The 18,572-nt window shown below is 43.8% G+C and overlaps 1 protein-coding gene across 5 annotated transcripts in view; it reads left to right on the forward strand.

Moving 5' to 3' along the window:
• The window catches only part of LOC135917831 (uncharacterized), a 265,446-nt gene that overhangs the window by 7,480 nt on the left and 239,394 nt on the right, over window positions 1-18,572 (forward strand). For all 5 annotated transcript variants that reach the window (XM_070536083.1, XM_070536081.1, XM_070536084.1 and 2 more), the window contains exons 4-6: window positions 1,873-1,888; window positions 11,529-11,620; window positions 18,156-18,293. In XM_070536083.1, the coding sequence (XP_070392184.1) occupies window positions 1,873-1,888; window positions 11,529-11,620; window positions 18,156-18,293 (246 nt within the window). The remainder of the gene's footprint in view (window positions 1-1,872; window positions 1,889-11,528; window positions 11,621-18,155; window positions 18,294-18,572) is intronic.

An 18,572-nucleotide genomic window follows, 5' to 3' on the forward strand; every position in this document is an offset into this window, starting at 1 on the left:
AACAAGTAATGAATGACCTCTTCTTACTGCGAATGTGTATTATTATAAAACAGTCACTTAGTTATACTGCATTTCATGTTGATGGCTGGACGGAGGATACGGAGAGTGGACCCGTGGGTCACGTACTGAAAACGTCACATCGTCGCCCCCCTCCCCCCCACCTAGGATATCATTTTGCAGATAGCAATTTTTTCTTGCCAATCGTGGCAAGAAAAAATTATGCGACTTTTCATTTGTGTTACCAAAGTCCGCGAAATTAGCTTACAACGCGCGTGTAGTCTGATTAACTTAGCACCATGCAATAGTTACTTCACAGCGCACTACCATTGTGGCACAGTCGTGTATTCGCAGAGCGAATATTCGCAACATGATGAGGCATGTGTACCCTGCAGCGAAAATTCGGACACCACGAATCATGCAGTTAGAGACGTAAGTAGCGCGCAACTTCACGAAGCGTTTGCACTTAGAGGGGATGGAAGCAGCAACCTGTCAACAGTAGAGAATTGCAAGATGCATTAGAGTATTGATGAAAAACAAGCAGGGCAGAGATTTAAATGACGGGATCCATTACAGGCCTAGCTAACGTTATAAAGTAGATTGAGACGTTTTCAGGAAGAGAAAAAAATACGGAGATGTATAGAAACATTCACGAAATAAAAGCACGTACAGTATATCTGATTAGCTCAAGCAGGGTAGTTGAATGTCCCCACCCGACTCAAAGGGGGTGCCAATAAATCGGGATCGCCATTATCAGAGTGATTTAGCTGTACGCCGAAGAGAAAAATAACTTTGTTTTACAAGCCATACTGTTATGGAGAAAATGGTCTACACCGATCTTTGTGAACCCGAGCAACTCATACGTAGGAGAGCGATACCCAACAAGTTATCGCACTCTTCAGACGTCCTCAGGATCAGAGACCAAATTCACAAAGCCTTCCACTCCTGAGTGCTCTTTCCCATCGGCATGTCACATTAGCACATTATACGTCCAGCATGAGAAATGGGTGAAATTTCCTCTTAAGAAAACCTGTATTGTAAGAGCTCTCTGTGAAGGCGGGCACTGCATCCCTGTTGTGCAAGATTTTCAGTAAAATCTGCCTATGTGAACGAAGTAAAGGGGTTAGTCAAACGTACCCCCCCCCCCCCCCCCCCTGTACAACTCCTCCGACGCAAGCGGCCACCATGGCTCACTAACTTATCGGCAATTCGTTCGCTAAGCTTGCGGTCAATTAAAACATTTGAATATTTCTCGTGCATTCGTTTGTTGTACCCGAGGGCTTGAAAACAACTACGGAACGGCCTGCATCCTATCATTAATGATGCTGATGCAAGTATTACACTGTAGCCGAAGTTTTTATATCGGCAGCTGTAAATCGAGCGGAGTACTTTTACCAGACTAACAATTTTCACACATTTCCAACGCAAAGGGCTGCACTCATCGTATACTTGTAGACCTCTGAAATCGCAGACTCGTCTGGCATAGAACAATCGGTCTCATGCAAGACACACCGAACCAAATTCTCCGTGGATGAGTTGTTTCTCAATGTATTGTTTCACGTGTAGACCATATGGTCGGGTTCTCCCGCGGTTCCGTCCCTGCCTATCTGCAGCGCCCTCCTTGGCGTTTATGTTGCAAGTAATTATTTCATACATGTCTACACCACTAACAAATATGCCTCTACGCTGCATAATTACTCGCCCCATTGATTAGGAAAGAAAGAAACCAACCAGAAAAAAGTATTTAATATAAGGAGTTGAGTGTGATTAACGTTCGCGTCAATCTTGATTTTTGTGTACCTTAGTAAGTCTCCTTGATGAATAGAAACATTTACAAACAATATTATGCTTTCTAAAGAAATGTAATCTTTCTAGCCTCAAAGGATGATGAGTAAGTATTTTATATAACACTTGTACTCCTCTTTCCTTGCAGCAGTCTTCCCGTAGAGGTGCATGTAAAGTGATGGTGCCTGACTCGTTCCTGGTTCAGTGCATGATGGCAGTTATTTATACGCATATTTATTACGTAAATCTTGTCCATACACAGATCGCGTGTGTATTGCCGCCAAAAATACTCCCTTTTCAGCAACACATTAAATCATATTAGGTGCAGCTTGGGTCCCGGCTTGTGCTTGGAGTAACTCAAAAACTAAAAGCGAAATTTGTGGCTGTCACAAGGCAACCTTTTCATGAGTGCTGGCAACGTTTTCGTAATGTAAAATGGTGCATGGCATATTCAGCTTACTTTTGATTTTGAAGGATTCAGAAGAATCTGAATAACGTTTCAACTTGGCTCAGTGATATAACAAAAATAACGTAATGCAAGCACCTAAAATGCAGGACCCGGTGGCAGTAATAACAATGTCAGATGTCCGACTCGATCGCTGATATCTTCATCTCACATGTCAACACAAATCAGCAGTCCACGCTGCGTTTTGGAATCGTTATGCAATGTATTCTCTGCATTATTCTCTGTGCTCCAGCACCAAGATTTCGGTAAAAATACGAAGCGAGAATTAGGTGATGCTTGTGTGTACGCGGCTGAAGGGCACACTAAAGCCACCGAAAGTGTGCCCAATCGATACTACTGGGACAGCCTCTGCAGCGAAGATATATAGTAGAAATCCGTGCAGTATGCACGGCAGACGCGTTCGTCGAATGAGCGTTCGTCGGAGCTGTGCGAGTCGCAAGCACGTGTGGTCGCTTATTCAGCACAATAGTTCACGGTAACGTTTAATTTGCCAACAGAACATGCCATAACTGTCTTGCGCTTTGATTCTCTTTGTGTCGAATTGACATGTGCCTATGCTTAAACCGTTGATACATGAGCAGGCTATCACGTGTACAATTTGAGAAGGGCTAAATATCCTTGTTCGCCCTTTTCCAGGGCAGCGTGATCTATAACAAACTTTATTGAGCAGAGAAGAGGCGTACAAATTTGATGCCAGGTATATCTTTCATAAAATTGCCTGCATGAAATGTATGGGCCTACATCGTTGCAATGCTTCACCTGGATGCAAATGAAGATGAGATGTCGAGCATATCATCATCCTGCCATCCTTCTAGCATACCTATGCAAATTCCTGGCAAATTACTGGTGGCAGTGTAAAGTATGTATTACAAGGCTGATATCCTTAGTTTGCCATATATCTACCATATCTTGATTAAAGTCAAGTTTTAACATATTTCCAAATGTTCGCATAACATTGAAAAAAATAGCCTCCGAATGTGGCCCACTTGACGAGTCGGACAGCATATGCAGGATAGTCTAAGTATCTCTGTCCTTTTGGTACCTCACATATCCTAAATTCACTTTGGACCAATCAACTAAGCTTCATCCTGCAGTTGCGAATCAGAAGCTGAACAGACGCGAAGTATGCAGAGCTTATCAGAAGTATTAGGACTACTATTTTTATATCTAACCACCACCAAAATTTAATAAAATGTTTATGGGCGTTCAGTTTCCATAAATGGAACGCTACCCACTAATCAGCACTTTTCGCAAAGAGGGACCTCGGAATTCACCGAAGCCTAAAAAAGAATTTCGCATGAGGTAACATCACTTATGCTCGTTTTAAAATTTATAATCGCAGCGTCTGCCCTTATTTGTAAATGATAACGTGACAAATTCTGAAACTTTGCTACTAATGCGTGAGCATTGATTGGCTAGACTGTGACTTCGTTTTTGCTTAGTTTTGCTTACTTGCATCTCCTAGCTTACGCGCGTCTAGCGATGGCCTTTCCGGTGGCAAATAATAATGCTCAGGCTGTAGTAGACAATCGTCAGATTTTCTCGCCGCTCAGACTTATTATACTCGCGGACAACTTTCTGTGGCAATGAAGGGAACACAACGAAGGCAAAGAGTGCACATGTGAGAGCGCTTCTGAAAATAGTCCCGTGTTTTCATCCACGTTAGTTTTAGCTGGGAAAGATAAAACATAAACACCTTATTAGCAACATTTAAATAAGATAAAATACAGCACTGAATGTAAAGATTACTTATTTTTCCGCTTTTCCCTTCGGCGTCTGGGCAAAAGCGAGACCGTCCCATGTGGAAGCTGCTTCGGTTCAGAGTCTGGTCCAAGCAACCGAAAGCATTGCCAAACGCTGGCGAACTACTTGGCGCAGTAACACGTGTGCAGAACCTCCGCCCCCATAGCTTTCCCTTCATTGCCACAGAAAGTTGTCCGCGAGTATGTGCAATACAATCGTACTAATCGAGCCAGAACGCCGGGCACGAGCGCGCCTCTACGGAACAGAGCGGTCCGAGGGGAACACAAGCTGCCGTAGTAGCACGTGAGGCGTTGCGTGAGGGCAGAGTGCATCTCCGTGATGCAGTGGAATTCCATTTCACCCTCGCCCTCTTTCTAGCAAGCCTGCGTAATGCGAGCGTTCCTTGTCCACGCAAGCTCTTAGCTGGGTTCTGACTGCGCCTTGTTAAGGCCCACTGAAAACGCGCCTAGGGTCTCAACGCGTCCGCTTACAAGCGAGGTGCTTACAACTTTAAGAACGCTGAGGGGCGTTCATTTGGACATTGGGCCACCCCGAAATTGCAGCTTGGCCCATCCCGAAATTTAAATTGGCCCAAGCGCAAATTTAGTTTTGCCGACCCCCGGATTTGTACTTGACCCAGCCACAAATCTGAAGTTAGCCCACCCACGAATTGAAGTCGGGCTCCCCAAAATTTCAATTTGGCCCACACTTAAATATAACTTGACCCACTTCCAGATTTCAAATTTAAGTTGACCCACCCCATAATTCTAAGTTCACTAACACCCACATTTTAGTTAGCCTACGTGCAACTTTTACACTCATCATCATCATAATCATCAGCCTAGTTACGCCCACTGCAGGGCAAAGGCCTCTCCCATACTTCTCCAACTACCCTGGTCATGTACTAATTGTGGCCATGTTGTGCCTACAAACGTCTTAATGTCATCCGCCCACCTAACTTGCCGCCGCCCCCTGCTTCGCTTCCCTTCCCTTGGAATCCAGTCCGTAACCCTTAGTGACCATCGGTTATCTTCCTTCCTCATTAAATGTCCGGGCGATGCCCATATCTTTTTCTTGATTTCATCTAACATGTCGTTTACCCGCGTTTGTTGCCTCACCCAATGTGCTCTTTTCTTATCCCTTAACGTTACACCCATCATTCTTTTTTCCATAGCTCGTTGCGTCGTCCTCAATTTCAGCAGAACCCTTTTCGTAAGCCTCCAGGTTTCTGCCCCATATGTGAGCACTGGTAACACACAGCTGTTATACATTTTCTTTTTGAGGGATAGTGGCAACGTGCTGTTCATGATTTGAGAATGCCTCCCAAACGCACCCCAGCCCATTCTTATTCTTCTGGTTATTTCAGTCTCATGATCCGGATCCGTGGTCACTACCTGCCCTAAGTAGATGTATTCCCTTACCACTTCCAGTGCTTCGGTACCTATCGTAAACTGCTATTCTCTTCCGAGACTGTTAAACATTACTTTAGTTTTGTGCAGATTAATTTTCAGACCAACCCTTCTGCTTTGCCTCTCCAGGTCAGTGAGCATGCATTGCAATTGGTCTCCTGAGTTACTAAGCAAGGCAATATCATCAGCGAATCGCAAGTTGCTAAGGTATTCTCCATCAACTTTTATCCCCAATTTTTCCCACTCCATGCCTCCTGTAAACATGCTATGAATAGCATTGGAGAGATCGTATCTCCCTGTCTGACACCTTTCTTTATACAGATTTTGTTGCTTTCTTTGTGGAGGACCACGGTGGCTGAGGAGCCGCTATAGATATCTTCCAGTATTTTTACACATGGCTCATCTACACCCTGATTCCGTAATGCCTCCATGACTGCTGAGGTTTCGACATAATCAAACGCTTTCTCGTAATCAATGAAAGTTATGTATAAGAGTTGGTTACATTCTGCACATTTCTCTATCGCTTGATTTATAGTGTGAATATGGTCTATTGTTGAGTAGCCTTTACGGAATCCTGCCTGGCTGGTCCTTTGGTTGACAGAAGTCTAAGGATTCTACTTGCGATGACCCTAGTAAATACTTTGTAGGCAACGGACAGTAAGCTGATTGGTCTATAATTTTTCAAGTCTTTGGCGTCACCTTTCTTATGGATTAGGAATATGTTAGCGTTCTTCCAAGATTCCGGTACGCTCGAGGTTATGAGGCATTGCGTATACAGGGTGGCCAGTTTCTCTAGAACAATCTGACCACTATCATTCAACAAATCTGCTGTTACCTGATCCTCCCCAGCTGCCTTCCCCCTTTGCATAGCACCTAAGGCTTTCTTTACTTCTTCTGGCGTTACCTGTGGGATTTCGAATTCCTCTAGGCTCTTCTCGCTTCCACTATCGTCGTGGGTGCCACTGGTACTGTATAAATCTCTATAGAACTCCTCAGCCACTTGAACTATCTCATCCATATTAGTAACGATATTGCCGGCTTTGTCTCTTAACGCACACATCCGATTCTTGCCTATTCCTAGTTTCTTCTTCACTGTTTTTGGGCTTCCTCCGTTCCTGAGAGCCTGTTCAATTCTATCCATATTATAGTTCCTGATGTCCGCTGTCTTACGCTTGTTGATTAACTTAGAAAGTTCTGCCAGTTCTATTCTAGCTGTAGGGTTAGAGGCTTTCATACATTGGCGTTACTTGATCAGATCTTTCGTCTCCTGCGATAGCTTACTGGTTTCCTGTCTAACGGCGTTACCACCGACTTGTAATGCGCATTCCTTAATGATGCCCATGAGATTGTCGTTCATTGCTTCAACACTAAGGTCCTCTTCCTGAGTTAATGCCGAATACCTGTTCTGTAGTTTGATCCGGAATTCCTCTAGTTTCCCTCTTACCGCTAACTCATTGATTGGCTTCTTGTGTACAAGTTTCTTCCGTTCCCTCCTGAAGTCTAGGCTAACTCGAGTTCTTACCATCCTATGGTCACTGCAGCGTACATTGCCGAGCACGTCTACATCTTGTATGATGCCAGGGATCGCGCAGACTATGAAGTCGATTTCATTTATAGTCTCACCATTCGGGCTCCTCCACGTCCACTTTCGACTAACCCGCTTGCGGAAAAAGGTATTCATTATCCGAATATTATTCTGTTCTGCAAACTCTACTAATAACTCTCCTCTGCTATTCCTAGTGCCTATGCCATATTCCCCCACGGCCTTGTCTCCAGCCTGCTTCTTGCCTACCCTGGCATTGAAGTCGCCCATGAGTATAGTGTATTTTGTTTTGACTTTACCCATCACCGATTCCACGTCTTATAAAAGATTTCGACTTGCTGGTCATCATGACTGCACGTAGGGACATAGACTTGTACCACCTTCAATTTGTACCTCTTGTACACAGCAAGACCTGCCACCCTCGCGTTAATGCTATAGAATTCGTGTATGTTACCAGCTATTTCCTTATTAATCAGGAATCCGACTCCTAATTCTCGTCTCTCCGCTAAGCCCCGGTAACACAGTATATGCCCGCTTTTTAGCACTGTTTATGCTTCTTTTGTCCTCCTAATCTAACTGAGCCCTATTATATCGCATTTACTACCCTTTAATTCCTCCAATAACACTGCTAGACTCGCCTCACTAGATAGCGTTGTAACGTTAAACATTGCCAGGTTCAGATTCCAATGGCGGCCTGTCCGGAGCCAGGTATTCTTAGCACCCTCTGCAGCGTCACAGATCTGACTACCGCCGTGGTCAGTTGCTTCGCGGCTGCTGGGAACTGAGGGCCGGAATTTAATTGTTGTATTCACATAGGAGGTTGTGGCCAAGTACTGCACCAGGGTGGCCAATCCTGCTCTGGTGAGAGAGTGCATTACCGGTTCTGGTCACCGGGATCAGGCCGCACTCCAGGCCTGTTTGTGCAATTTTCTCAACACACGATTTTTTTGTATTTTCCTGTGGAGAATTGCGCGGCACCGGGATTTGAATCACGGTCCTCTTGCACGGGAGACGGATACTCTAACGTCCCCGCAGGAGTTAAAATAAAAATTAAATTATGGGGTTTTACGTGACAAAACCACTTTCTGATTATGAGGCTTGCCGTAGTGGAGGACTCCGAAAATTTCGACCACCTGGGGTTCTTTATCGTGCACCTAATTCTAAGTACACGGGTGTTTTCGCATTTCGCCCCCATCTAAATGCGGCAGCCGTGGCCGGGATTCGATCCCTCGACCTTGTGCTCAGCAGCCTAACACCATAGCCACTGAGCAACCACGGCGGGTCCCGCAGGAGTTGTATGCCTCATTTAACCTACAGTGGTGCCCTAACTTTTACACTAGTTCACCCCAAAACTCAACTTGGCCCACTCCCAAATTTAAGTGTGGCCACCCTGAAATTTCAGCTTAGCCCTACTTCCTAATTGAAGTGGCTCCACCCCCGAATTTCAGTGGGACCACGTCCAAATTTCAAGTCGTCCCACCTCCCAATTTGTTTTGCCCCATGTCAAAATTTCAAGTTGGCGCACTGGCAAACTTATACTTGGCTCACCCAATAGATTTACGTGGGCCCGCTCCCAAGTTAGAAGCTGGCCCACACCCATATTTTTGTTGGCTCACCTACAAATTTCGAGTTGATCCAACCACAAATTTCAATATGATCCACTCGGAAATTTCGGATGATCCCCCCCCCCCTACTATAGGCTTTCCCATGCATTTTCTAAGCAGCCGTATTTATCACTAATGGTATTGTCATTTTATTTTATTTTTGTTGCTTTAAATATTTCCTTATCGCTTAAAAGCTATCATTCATCTACATTTACACTACACTAAGAAATAAATGTCTGCAAATTACGCATTTTGAGCAGATACAAGGCATCTTACTTATGACTTGACAGGCTGGGGAGCTCGGCAAACAATGCATGCGCATTAAGTGTACATTAGTGACTATTCCTCTTTAGCATCCCAGTCATTCGGATGTCTAATCCGGAAATTTGCGCCTAATAGAAATATTCACTTCAAGAAGCAGCGCCATGCTATCGGACACACGCATTTCAAAAAAAAATTATTTCAACGAAAGAGGAAGAAAATGCTGGTGGAATATTTCTCGAATCGATACTACCGCGCATTGCGACAGTTAAAAAGAATAACCGATAAAAACTCTGTCAGTCTATATGTATGTCAGCAAGAGCAGCCTTTTGTACCTCGGAGGAATCCCTTAGGCGATGATTGCTGCGGGCTGCCGGACTTCTTATAACGCATAGTGCAGTGTATTATTATGTATAATGCCGTAAGTGTAAACGAGCTTGTGCGAGCTTGTCATGAAACAACTTGAAATGTTTCTTAAGTATTCCTCAAGGCTCTCTTTTTATTGTCTACTAATGTAATAGTTAAGTACTCGAAAAGGTAATTGTATATTTTTTGAATGGGCGGAGCGTAGAATTGTGGTGCATTTTTTTTGCCAAATGTCTAATAGCAATATTTAAAACATCAAATTCCCGTTATTGACTTGCACAAGGTGCCATTCGCCCTCTTGCGTAAGGCATGGCATAACGAAAGCGCTCTCTCGAAAGCTTAGCTACATGCATAGCTGTGGATTTCGCCCTTGCCATACGCGGTGCCGAGTGCTCGGGGCAACGCCGGTAACAGGCTGGCTTGTTTTTTTCGGCCATCGTTATCAGAAATATCACCATCATAATAAAATCTGCATGATAAACAGTGGCCAACCAATACGTAGTTTCCTTTGCTTTGACTCCGGCATGTTTTCTTGCTGCGGCAAGTGTTTACCCCTCTCCCTTCCCGAGTCCTAGAAGATGCGAGAAAGATGCCAGAACTAAGAAATATGTAAGATAAAAGAAAAAAATTGAACAATTGGTACGACTTCAGTCCACATCGCTGTACTCGTCTTTACATCAATTCACAAACGGCATGGATATGGACGATACCCGCGCGGTCGACCCTGAATCTGTAGCTGCTTCATCACGCAGTGCGCTGTAGTTTAGCATGTGCGTTCATTTTCCATGTTCCCATTTGGTACTTAATTACCGAGTGTACTTTCGTTCTCGGTTTTGTTGTCGAGGCGCCAGGCTTCAAAGTGCACCCAACCACGCCTTTGAACGGTTGTTGCGCTGTGCATGAAACGCTAGCGTCTGTAAAAAGCTAATTCCTGAACTCACGAACGCGTGATCACAAAAGCAGTTCGATAATTAGGCAATGCATGAAGAGAGACAACACGCGAAAAGCATTATCGTGGGAACACGTGATGCTTTCCGCCGCAACCGGCTGGAGCGACCGCACGCAACACATCAACTCCTGACCCCCAAATTGCCGATAACATTCCTCATACGTTTGCACCGGACATGCGTGCGCTACCTAAAGCGCAGAATTTTACTTCACGCGCTAAATCGAGAATCCAACACGAGTATAGCAACGACAGTGTATGGTACACGCATGGAGTTCGTCCAACAGCACTGTAGTACGGGAGCTTGGATCTTCCACGTGCCAGGCGCTTTCTAGCGAATGGAGCAAAGGTGGGGTATAGTAAGACGCAAAACTGTTTTAGTGGCTGCCATCGAAAATTCTTGAGCGTGTGATAGTAAGGGGTACGTAGCCGAGGTTCGAAGAGCAAGTCGCCGTGAGCAGAGGCCTCTGCGATGGTTTCGGTTTCAAGGTACTACGTCTCTTATGAACGTCGTTTGTGCGGGTATCACAAGAGGCAGAAAACAGCATGCTTGTCTTCGTCCATTCGGGGGGAGGGGCAGGCGCAGAGTGAAGTTAGCTTTTCAATATTGGCTGGACGTTGAAGACGAGTATGTCTTGTTAGAGTCCGAAATGGCCACAAGGCCATGATCACCAAGCCGCACGAAATTCTGGCACAGTGAAACTTCAACTTAAAAAGAAGGCGGATCCAGCCAGTGCTGCGAGATGACTGTACATTTTGAATGCCCCCAATTAGGTATAGATGAATCTCATAGCGCTCTTGGTATTGAAATGATGATTTATATATTTTAAGCAAACACGTACGTGTTAATATCAGCAGACAGATGGCATGACATATGACACTCCCATTCGCGAGGTCTACGCAAGGGGGAACTACATGTGATACATGTCCTGAAAATCGAGCAACCTAAAAAAATCTGAGAAGGAAACAATAAAGCTAGAATCAGCAATCTAAAACAGTGTAAGAATGCTCATTTGGTTGGTGCAGATTTACTAACGTATTCCTCGACACGCTTCTTTTATTATGTATGCATATGCACGCATTAAATATTCACCTCAAAAATTGATGAAATTATTGTTTCAGTGTTGTTTTGCTTGTCCCTCGCTGTCTTGCTTTTGATGTTTCTCAGTTGTCGTGCAGATCTATCCTCTAGAGTCTCATAAATTTTTATAAAAGAAATACCCCTTAGGTTGCATATCAATATGTGTGTCATAGTTTCCTCAGCTCATTCACTTGTGCAAGTATGCAGTGCCACCTTTGTTCCATAAAAAATACGGTACAGAGTGCGCTCAAACACATAAAATGCTAGATTACATCCTGCTTAACACACGTCGCTGACTCCTCTGCTTCTATTCTCTTAAACCCGAAGGGCTACCGGCATCGGACGATTCTGCTTGGTAGCATTCTGCTTGCTTTTCGTTGTCTTGGTCGGCGTTCTGGTGGTCGTCTTCCTGAACTCTGGTAAGTATCCCATGCCTATTTCCACGGTCTCGTCGTCTCTGAGTGGCCATTGCACTAGCCTAGAGCATGGAACATGAATTGACGTAGCCTTTGAAGTGGCGCTAATGTTTCGGACTCTCCAGTGCGCACCGACCATGCGGCAATAAGATTTAGGAGTGTAGTATAACGCAAGTTTCTAGATGAAAAATAATTCATAAGTGAGAGCCGCCAACTATGCCAAATCGGCCGCCAACTATGCCTGTTAATAAACGTTCAGTTGTGTGACTAATGTGACTCGCTTTGATGGCCCAGTGGCTTGTAGGCCATGTGGGCAAGATCAGATCCCGGCTGGAGGGGCTGCACTCCAAAGGTGGCAAAATACAAACAGATCCCTCTGTCATGAATTGGTTGAACGGTAATGAACTACAGGAGGGCAAAAATATTCATGGATCCCTCACTACTACAAAATCGTAGTAGGCATAAATCGTAATAGCACACAAAATCGTAGTAGGCGGTACAAGCTCGTGTTCTACCGCATACCTGATACAAATATTCGCGAATCTTTGTCGTCATCTCAATTGCTTTTGAAGGAAGGATGCGCAACAAAATTGCAAGTTAACCCTGAGTCGATCGAAAAAGCCCATCGACAAGGAAAATTTCGAGAGGGGAAAGTGCGACCCTTGAGCTCAAGGTTTGGATCTCTGAAAGATAAACATTTGATTTAAGGAAAGCCCAAGAATTTGAAAGATACAGGTATCAGTATGTCGGAAGACTTTTCCGAGCCAGTGTGCACGAGAAGGCGAAACCTGTGACGGTTCGCTCAGGAACATAAAAGTAAGGACGCACGTGTGCAATTAAAGCGTGACATACTTTACATAGACGCCATAAAGTACACCTATGATGACCTTTCAGAGAAGGTTGTGCAGTGCAAATGTCCCAATAGGTCCTTATGGAATTCAATTTTTTTTGTAGTCAACTGCAGGAGCATTAAAAACAAAGTGGATGCTTTCAGCAACATAGTACGCATGGTCAAACCTAGTTTAGTTATTGGCTCCGAGTCATGGATCAATGAAGGCGTAGCGAGCTCTAAAGTATTTCCTGATAATTTTACAGTTTATAGAGAGGATAGAAATTATCAGGGAGGTGGTATATTTATCTTGGTAGACCAGCACATTCCTTCTACACACGTAAATATTATAGAGGATGGGAGTGAAGCTGTTTGGTGTCAGCTGAAACTCTCGAATGGCAAATCACTATCAGTCTGCTCCTTCTACAAGCCACCAATTGGTTCAGCGCGAGAATTGTGTCATTTCAGCGACACAGCTACAAAAATCACATCTGATTACGTACTTGAGGGTGGGGACTTTAATCGACCTAATCTCATCTGGAATGAACAGCCGATAGCCTCTGGAAGCTCCACTAGCTTTAAATCTGAAATTGCCGATTTTTCTTGAAACTTTTTGAGCGCAAACAAACAGGGACGAAGAATAGAAGAAATACAAGAAAGGGCGCTTGTCCTTGGGTTTCTTCTATTCTTCGTCCCTGTTTGTTTGCGCACAAAACGTTTTAAGATGAATCTGTTCCAACTAGGCCAGCTTGCAGTTATGCCGATTTTATTAACCTGTTTTCATTAGGACAAACTATGCTGGAACCTACGCGATGAAGTCATATGCTGGATCTTTTTCTCACAAATATGCCAGAAATGGTCCAGAACACAGAAATATTGCAAGGAATAAGGGATCATCACGTCGTGCTCTGCCAAATAAATATAAAACATGTAAGCGTTTACAATGCGAAGAGTCGGTGCATGTATAATTACGCCAAGGCTGATATCCAAGCAATCAATCCTTCACTAGGAACGTATTTTGTTGTGTTCGAAACACTTGCAGATGAGTATTCTGCGGAAAACCTGTGGGTTCTATTTAAAGAGAAAATCTTTAAACTGTACAACCGGTTTGTTCCATCGTGGGTACGGACTAGAAGGCGTAATCGAAGTAAGCCATGGTACACTAAAGAACTGGACGTTGTAGTGAAGCGTAGGCAAACAATTGACCGTTCATTCAAATGATACCCTTCTAACGAGAACTTACGCAAACCAAAACTGGCAACGCGGCACGTGAAGAATGCTACAGTACAAACAAAATCAGCCTACTTTAAAACAATAGAAAGTAAAATAAAGTAAAGGCTGAAGGAACATTGGAAGCATATAAAACAAAACAAAAAAGACAAAATTTCTATCCCTGCTTTCACCGATGGCGATGTTACAATTTCCGACACCACAGAAAAAGCCAAGTTGTTCAATCTTTATTTTGCATCAGTGTTCTCTGCCCCAACAGATCTCGGAAAGATCTGAAATTGTTGAAACACGAATCCGGACCCATGCCTAACATAGTGATCGAAGCTTGGGGCATTGAATTACCGCTCCGTGATTTAAATTGTGTAAAAGCTGTGGGCACCGACTGTTTACCCAATTTTATGCTGAAGGTTTGATCTCATATAGTGTCAATGTACTTGAATATTATTTTTGAGATGTCATTGGAACACAGTTCACTTCCGCCTGATGGGAAAATGGCATCCGTTGCTCCTATACACAAAACTGGCTCGATCAACGCTATTAATACCTACCGTCCCATATCACTTACTTCTCTGTGCAGTAAAGTTCTAGAGAATCTTTTATATACTGCAGTAGTCAAACAAATAGATAGTAATTCTTTAGTTAACTCAAATCAGCATGGATTTAGACGAGGATTATCATGCGTCCAACAGCTTATAGGGAGCACACTGTCTTAGCGGCAGCGCTGGACGACAAATCGTCGGTTGGCTGTATTTTCTTGACTTTTAAAAAGCGTTTGACACCGTTTCACATTATTTGTTACCGCAAAAACAAACCAGTTTTATTATTAATCCTCAAGTTATTGCATGGATCACCGAATATTTACGCGAGAGGCGACAATATGTAGTCGTAAACGGCGAACAATCTAAAACAACCAATTTTACGTCAGGGGTACCTCAGGGATCATTTCTAGGGGCCCTTCTCTTCGAACTTTAGATCAATGACAATAATGAAAATGAACAGTCCCCTATTAGGTTATTTGCAGATGACTGTATATTTTACCGTAAGGTTATATCTTAAAGTGACGGCTTCGCAATTCAAAATGACTTATATGCCATACACGAGTGGTGTGAGCGATGAGAAATGAAACTTAATCTCGAGAAAAAGGTGTTTGTGAGGTTCTCCTGAAAAAAAAAATCCTGGCAAATATGAATACGCGATAAGCTGCTCTCCAGTACAAATGGTGTGTGAATATAAATAACTAGGCGTTTACTTTTGCCCCTCTTTATCATGGAATCGGCACGCGGATTATGCTATGGTAAAGCTTGTCGGAGCTTGGGATTTTTACGACGAAATACAGATGCGTTTCCACAACAAACCCGGGAGTTACTTTATAAATCATATGTAAGATCTGCGCTCGAATACGCATGCTCTGTGTGGAACCCTTCATCAGGAACTAACAAAGAAAGAATAGAAAAAGTTCAGTCCGTGGCGCAGGATATGTACTAGATATAGCTATGTATGACAGGCAGTTTAGTGAAACTAAATCTAAGGCAATGCCAAACTGGCAATCTCTCCAGCACTGAAGAGCGTCCCTTCAACTTAAGCTTTTACACAGCACATATCACTCTCATACTCGAATTCCGCGTGACGTGTACATAAACCAGCATCACTACACATCAGCACACAAAGATCATGAACACAAGATAAGAGAATACAAATTTAATACATCGGCCTTTAGCAGCTCTTTTTTCCCCAAGAGCCATCAGTCAATGGAACAGACTTCCTTCCTCAGTTGTAGGAATTTCTTGTCCTAACAAGTTCTGTTCTGCATGAAAGGTAACACAATCTTTTGATCACTAAGGCTTGATAAATATAGCGTGTACGTCTAGCAATTATCATGACCTATAAAAAATTCCCAGTTGCAAGTGACATTTTCTTTTAGTGCCTCTTTTTTCACTTTGAAAAAAAAAGAATGAGGCGATTAAGATACAGTGCGACAACCTATTATTCACTCTGTCTTTTTTTTTCGCTTTTTCATTATGACTCTTCGTAATCATTCTGCTTTATGTACTTTTTTTTCACATGTGGCATGTGACATCTGTAACGTGCCTATGTGCGACATGGCTGCGTGCAACTTGGCTGCGTGCTTTAGTGTCGGCGTATAATAATATGTTGTTCACGTGCACGAATTTGTGCAAACCTGTAATTTTTACGCTTGTTTTTTCATCTGTGCCCCCCCCCCCCGCTGTAATGCCTGAATGGGTGCTCTGGGTACTAAATAAATAAATAAATAATTAAACGACTCGCCTGATCATGGTATCTTCAATTTGGCACATGAAACCTGATCACTGCATCCTTTACTCTTATAACAACAGGCCCATTGCACCGAAGGTTAAAAAAGAAGATCCATCGGGTTCCGTTTCATTGGAGAGAGCGAGACAGTGGCGCCACTACCCATCTTTCGTTTTTCGCGCAATCACGGCATGTTCGTTTGATCCAGGCGTCTATACTGGAAAAAAAGTAGCAAAAAGGAAGGCATAATTTCGGGATAGACGAGAATTACAGTATTTCTGGCGTATGGGGCTTTCTTCCCGAACAACTAAAGCTCACGAACCATTCAAAGACTCCTGTCTTTCAATCTGTGAGTGTCACAAATGCGAATCGCGAGGGTGAGCATAAATGGGCAGAAAGTCCCACGCACGTATCATTCTCGCTCTATAGAGCATTCTGTCCGCATGCCCGACGGCACAAAGTATCTAGCTCGCATAAGTTTCTCAACTGATCGTGGATCAAGGAGCTCTAGATCACTTACACCCTCCGTTCCAACGGAAGCAATGTCATCGTTGCTTTTCTAACATGTGATTTATTCTCGCTTTATATCACCCTAAACTGCACTATATGCAACATTGGAGTAACAGAGACACATTGAAATGTGTTCACTAACACGCTACCACATTTATGCCAACACTTACTTCATACTGAGTCTTAAAAGCGCAGTTAAGGGAGGTGAAAGACGATATATCTTAACCTCAGGTATTTCATTGTATGGGAGCCAATGAAATGAACGTGAATGAAGTAGATCAGTGACTAAGATCTAAAAGCTATCAATTTGTTTATATGCCTTAAGGCACAAGCAGTATTTATGCATACAGCTAGAGGAGTGTTAGGCAAAGCCCAATCACGATGCTCTGCAAACGAGACTTCTACGTAGGGTTAATCGTAGAGACGGTGCAGAGTCAGGTATTCTTTAAGCATTCCAACGTCAGTTTCAAAACATTGTTTGTGTTAAACGGGTTCACATAACTCGCACGTTCCCAAGAATTAGTTATTCTGTGAACATTCAAACGCCAGTTCAAAGTCACTGTTTGGGCAATTACGTTCCTCAGAATTCACTGTGCAGCTCCCCTGAGAAAGCTAAAAAAAGTAATTGTGGTTATTCCAATACTAAATATTTCCCACCACTTGAAGAAGGTAGCTGAGAGATTTAAAGCAGTAGTGGTCGCTGCTGCCTGTTCTAAGCTTGTATATTTTTGTTGCCCAATAACGTGAGGTAGCACCAGATGTATAGCAACAAGAAACAGGTAATGCAATTTGTCTACTGCATTTACAATAACGCCTACATAACGTGTGGGGAGCAGCTTACAGATCGTACGGGCTGCTGTGTAGGTCACCGTGTCCGAGAACATGACGATAATAATAAGAACAAGCCCAAAGCCTCGTTCACGCATCAATATAAACCTTGTGGTCGTTAGCCGTTTTTTCTTGCGTGTACTGCAATGAGCAAGAAAAACTACCAACTTATAGTAGTCAAAATAATCGTGCCGGTACAAATGTATGACTCTAGTTAGATTGTGCGAGTGCCGGTTTCGGGTTATGAGTAATACAAACATTAAAGTTCCACTAAAAGCGATGTAAGCATGCTTGTCACTTGGCGTCACTGATGTCTGTAAACAAGTTTGTCTGGGAAAGCATTGCTGCAAGAAACTAGTGCTACGTGTTCGACTCCACTATTGTGCCTTCGAGCCCATGCTGCCCCGCCAGAGACACCGGTTTTAAATTATCTAGTAGGTAAATGTTAATAGTACACAGTAGGGGATGTTTTGCTTACTCTCCACAGCTCACAGCTCACCTTAAACGAACGGCAGTTCTTGAACCTAAAGCACCATGTATGTATAACACATCCTGGCCGTGACAGTGTGCTTTGTGTGCAGGGAAGTGTAGCTTTGCTACGTGATCAAGTCCAACAGACGCCGTGAGCCTACGATAATAGGCTAGACAGTGCAATGCCCATGATATTCCCCATTGTACCTATATAAAGTTGTCTAATGTGGTCACTTGAGCTCTGACGTATATTGTCGCACGTTTACTTTAGGGCGCAATTTATCAATGTAGCATAATCTGACTGATGAGAGATGTCTATTTCTGTTATGTTGCTGTTTAACGTTTCTTACTCTTCAAGCGTGCCTTTGTAATCTTTTTCTCCCACTAATGACATCGCAGATTTCCGTGAGGAAAAAGTTGACAATACTGATGAAGACATCTTTGGCGGCAGCGACGGTGGTAGCCGAACTGGTGGGAGCGGAGGAAGTACATCAAGGCGGACACCACTCCCTGTGTATTTAACGCCCCGCACGACAGGTGCGTGTAATACCATTGCAGTCGAATGCCTTTACCACGAACGCGTCCATAACGAAGCGACCGCTATAGACAGACAGACAGACAATGAACTTTTATTGAGGTCCTGAGGGACTAGCCGGTGGAGACCCGTTGAGGCCCCCGGCTTGCCGCTGGCTGCTCCCATGTCGGAATCGGGAAGCCAAGCCTCTCCGCTCTTTCACGGGCCCTCTGGACGGCCATGGACTGGAACTTGAGTTGCGTACTAGATATGGCCTCGTCCCAGTCCCGTTCGCTGGTGAG

Source organism: Dermacentor albipictus, chromosome 3 (assembly GCF_038994185.2).
Source record: "Dermacentor albipictus isolate Rhodes 1998 colony chromosome 3, USDA_Dalb.pri_finalv2, whole genome shotgun sequence".
NCBI lineage: Eukaryota > Metazoa > Arthropoda > Arachnida > Ixodida > Ixodidae > Dermacentor > Dermacentor albipictus.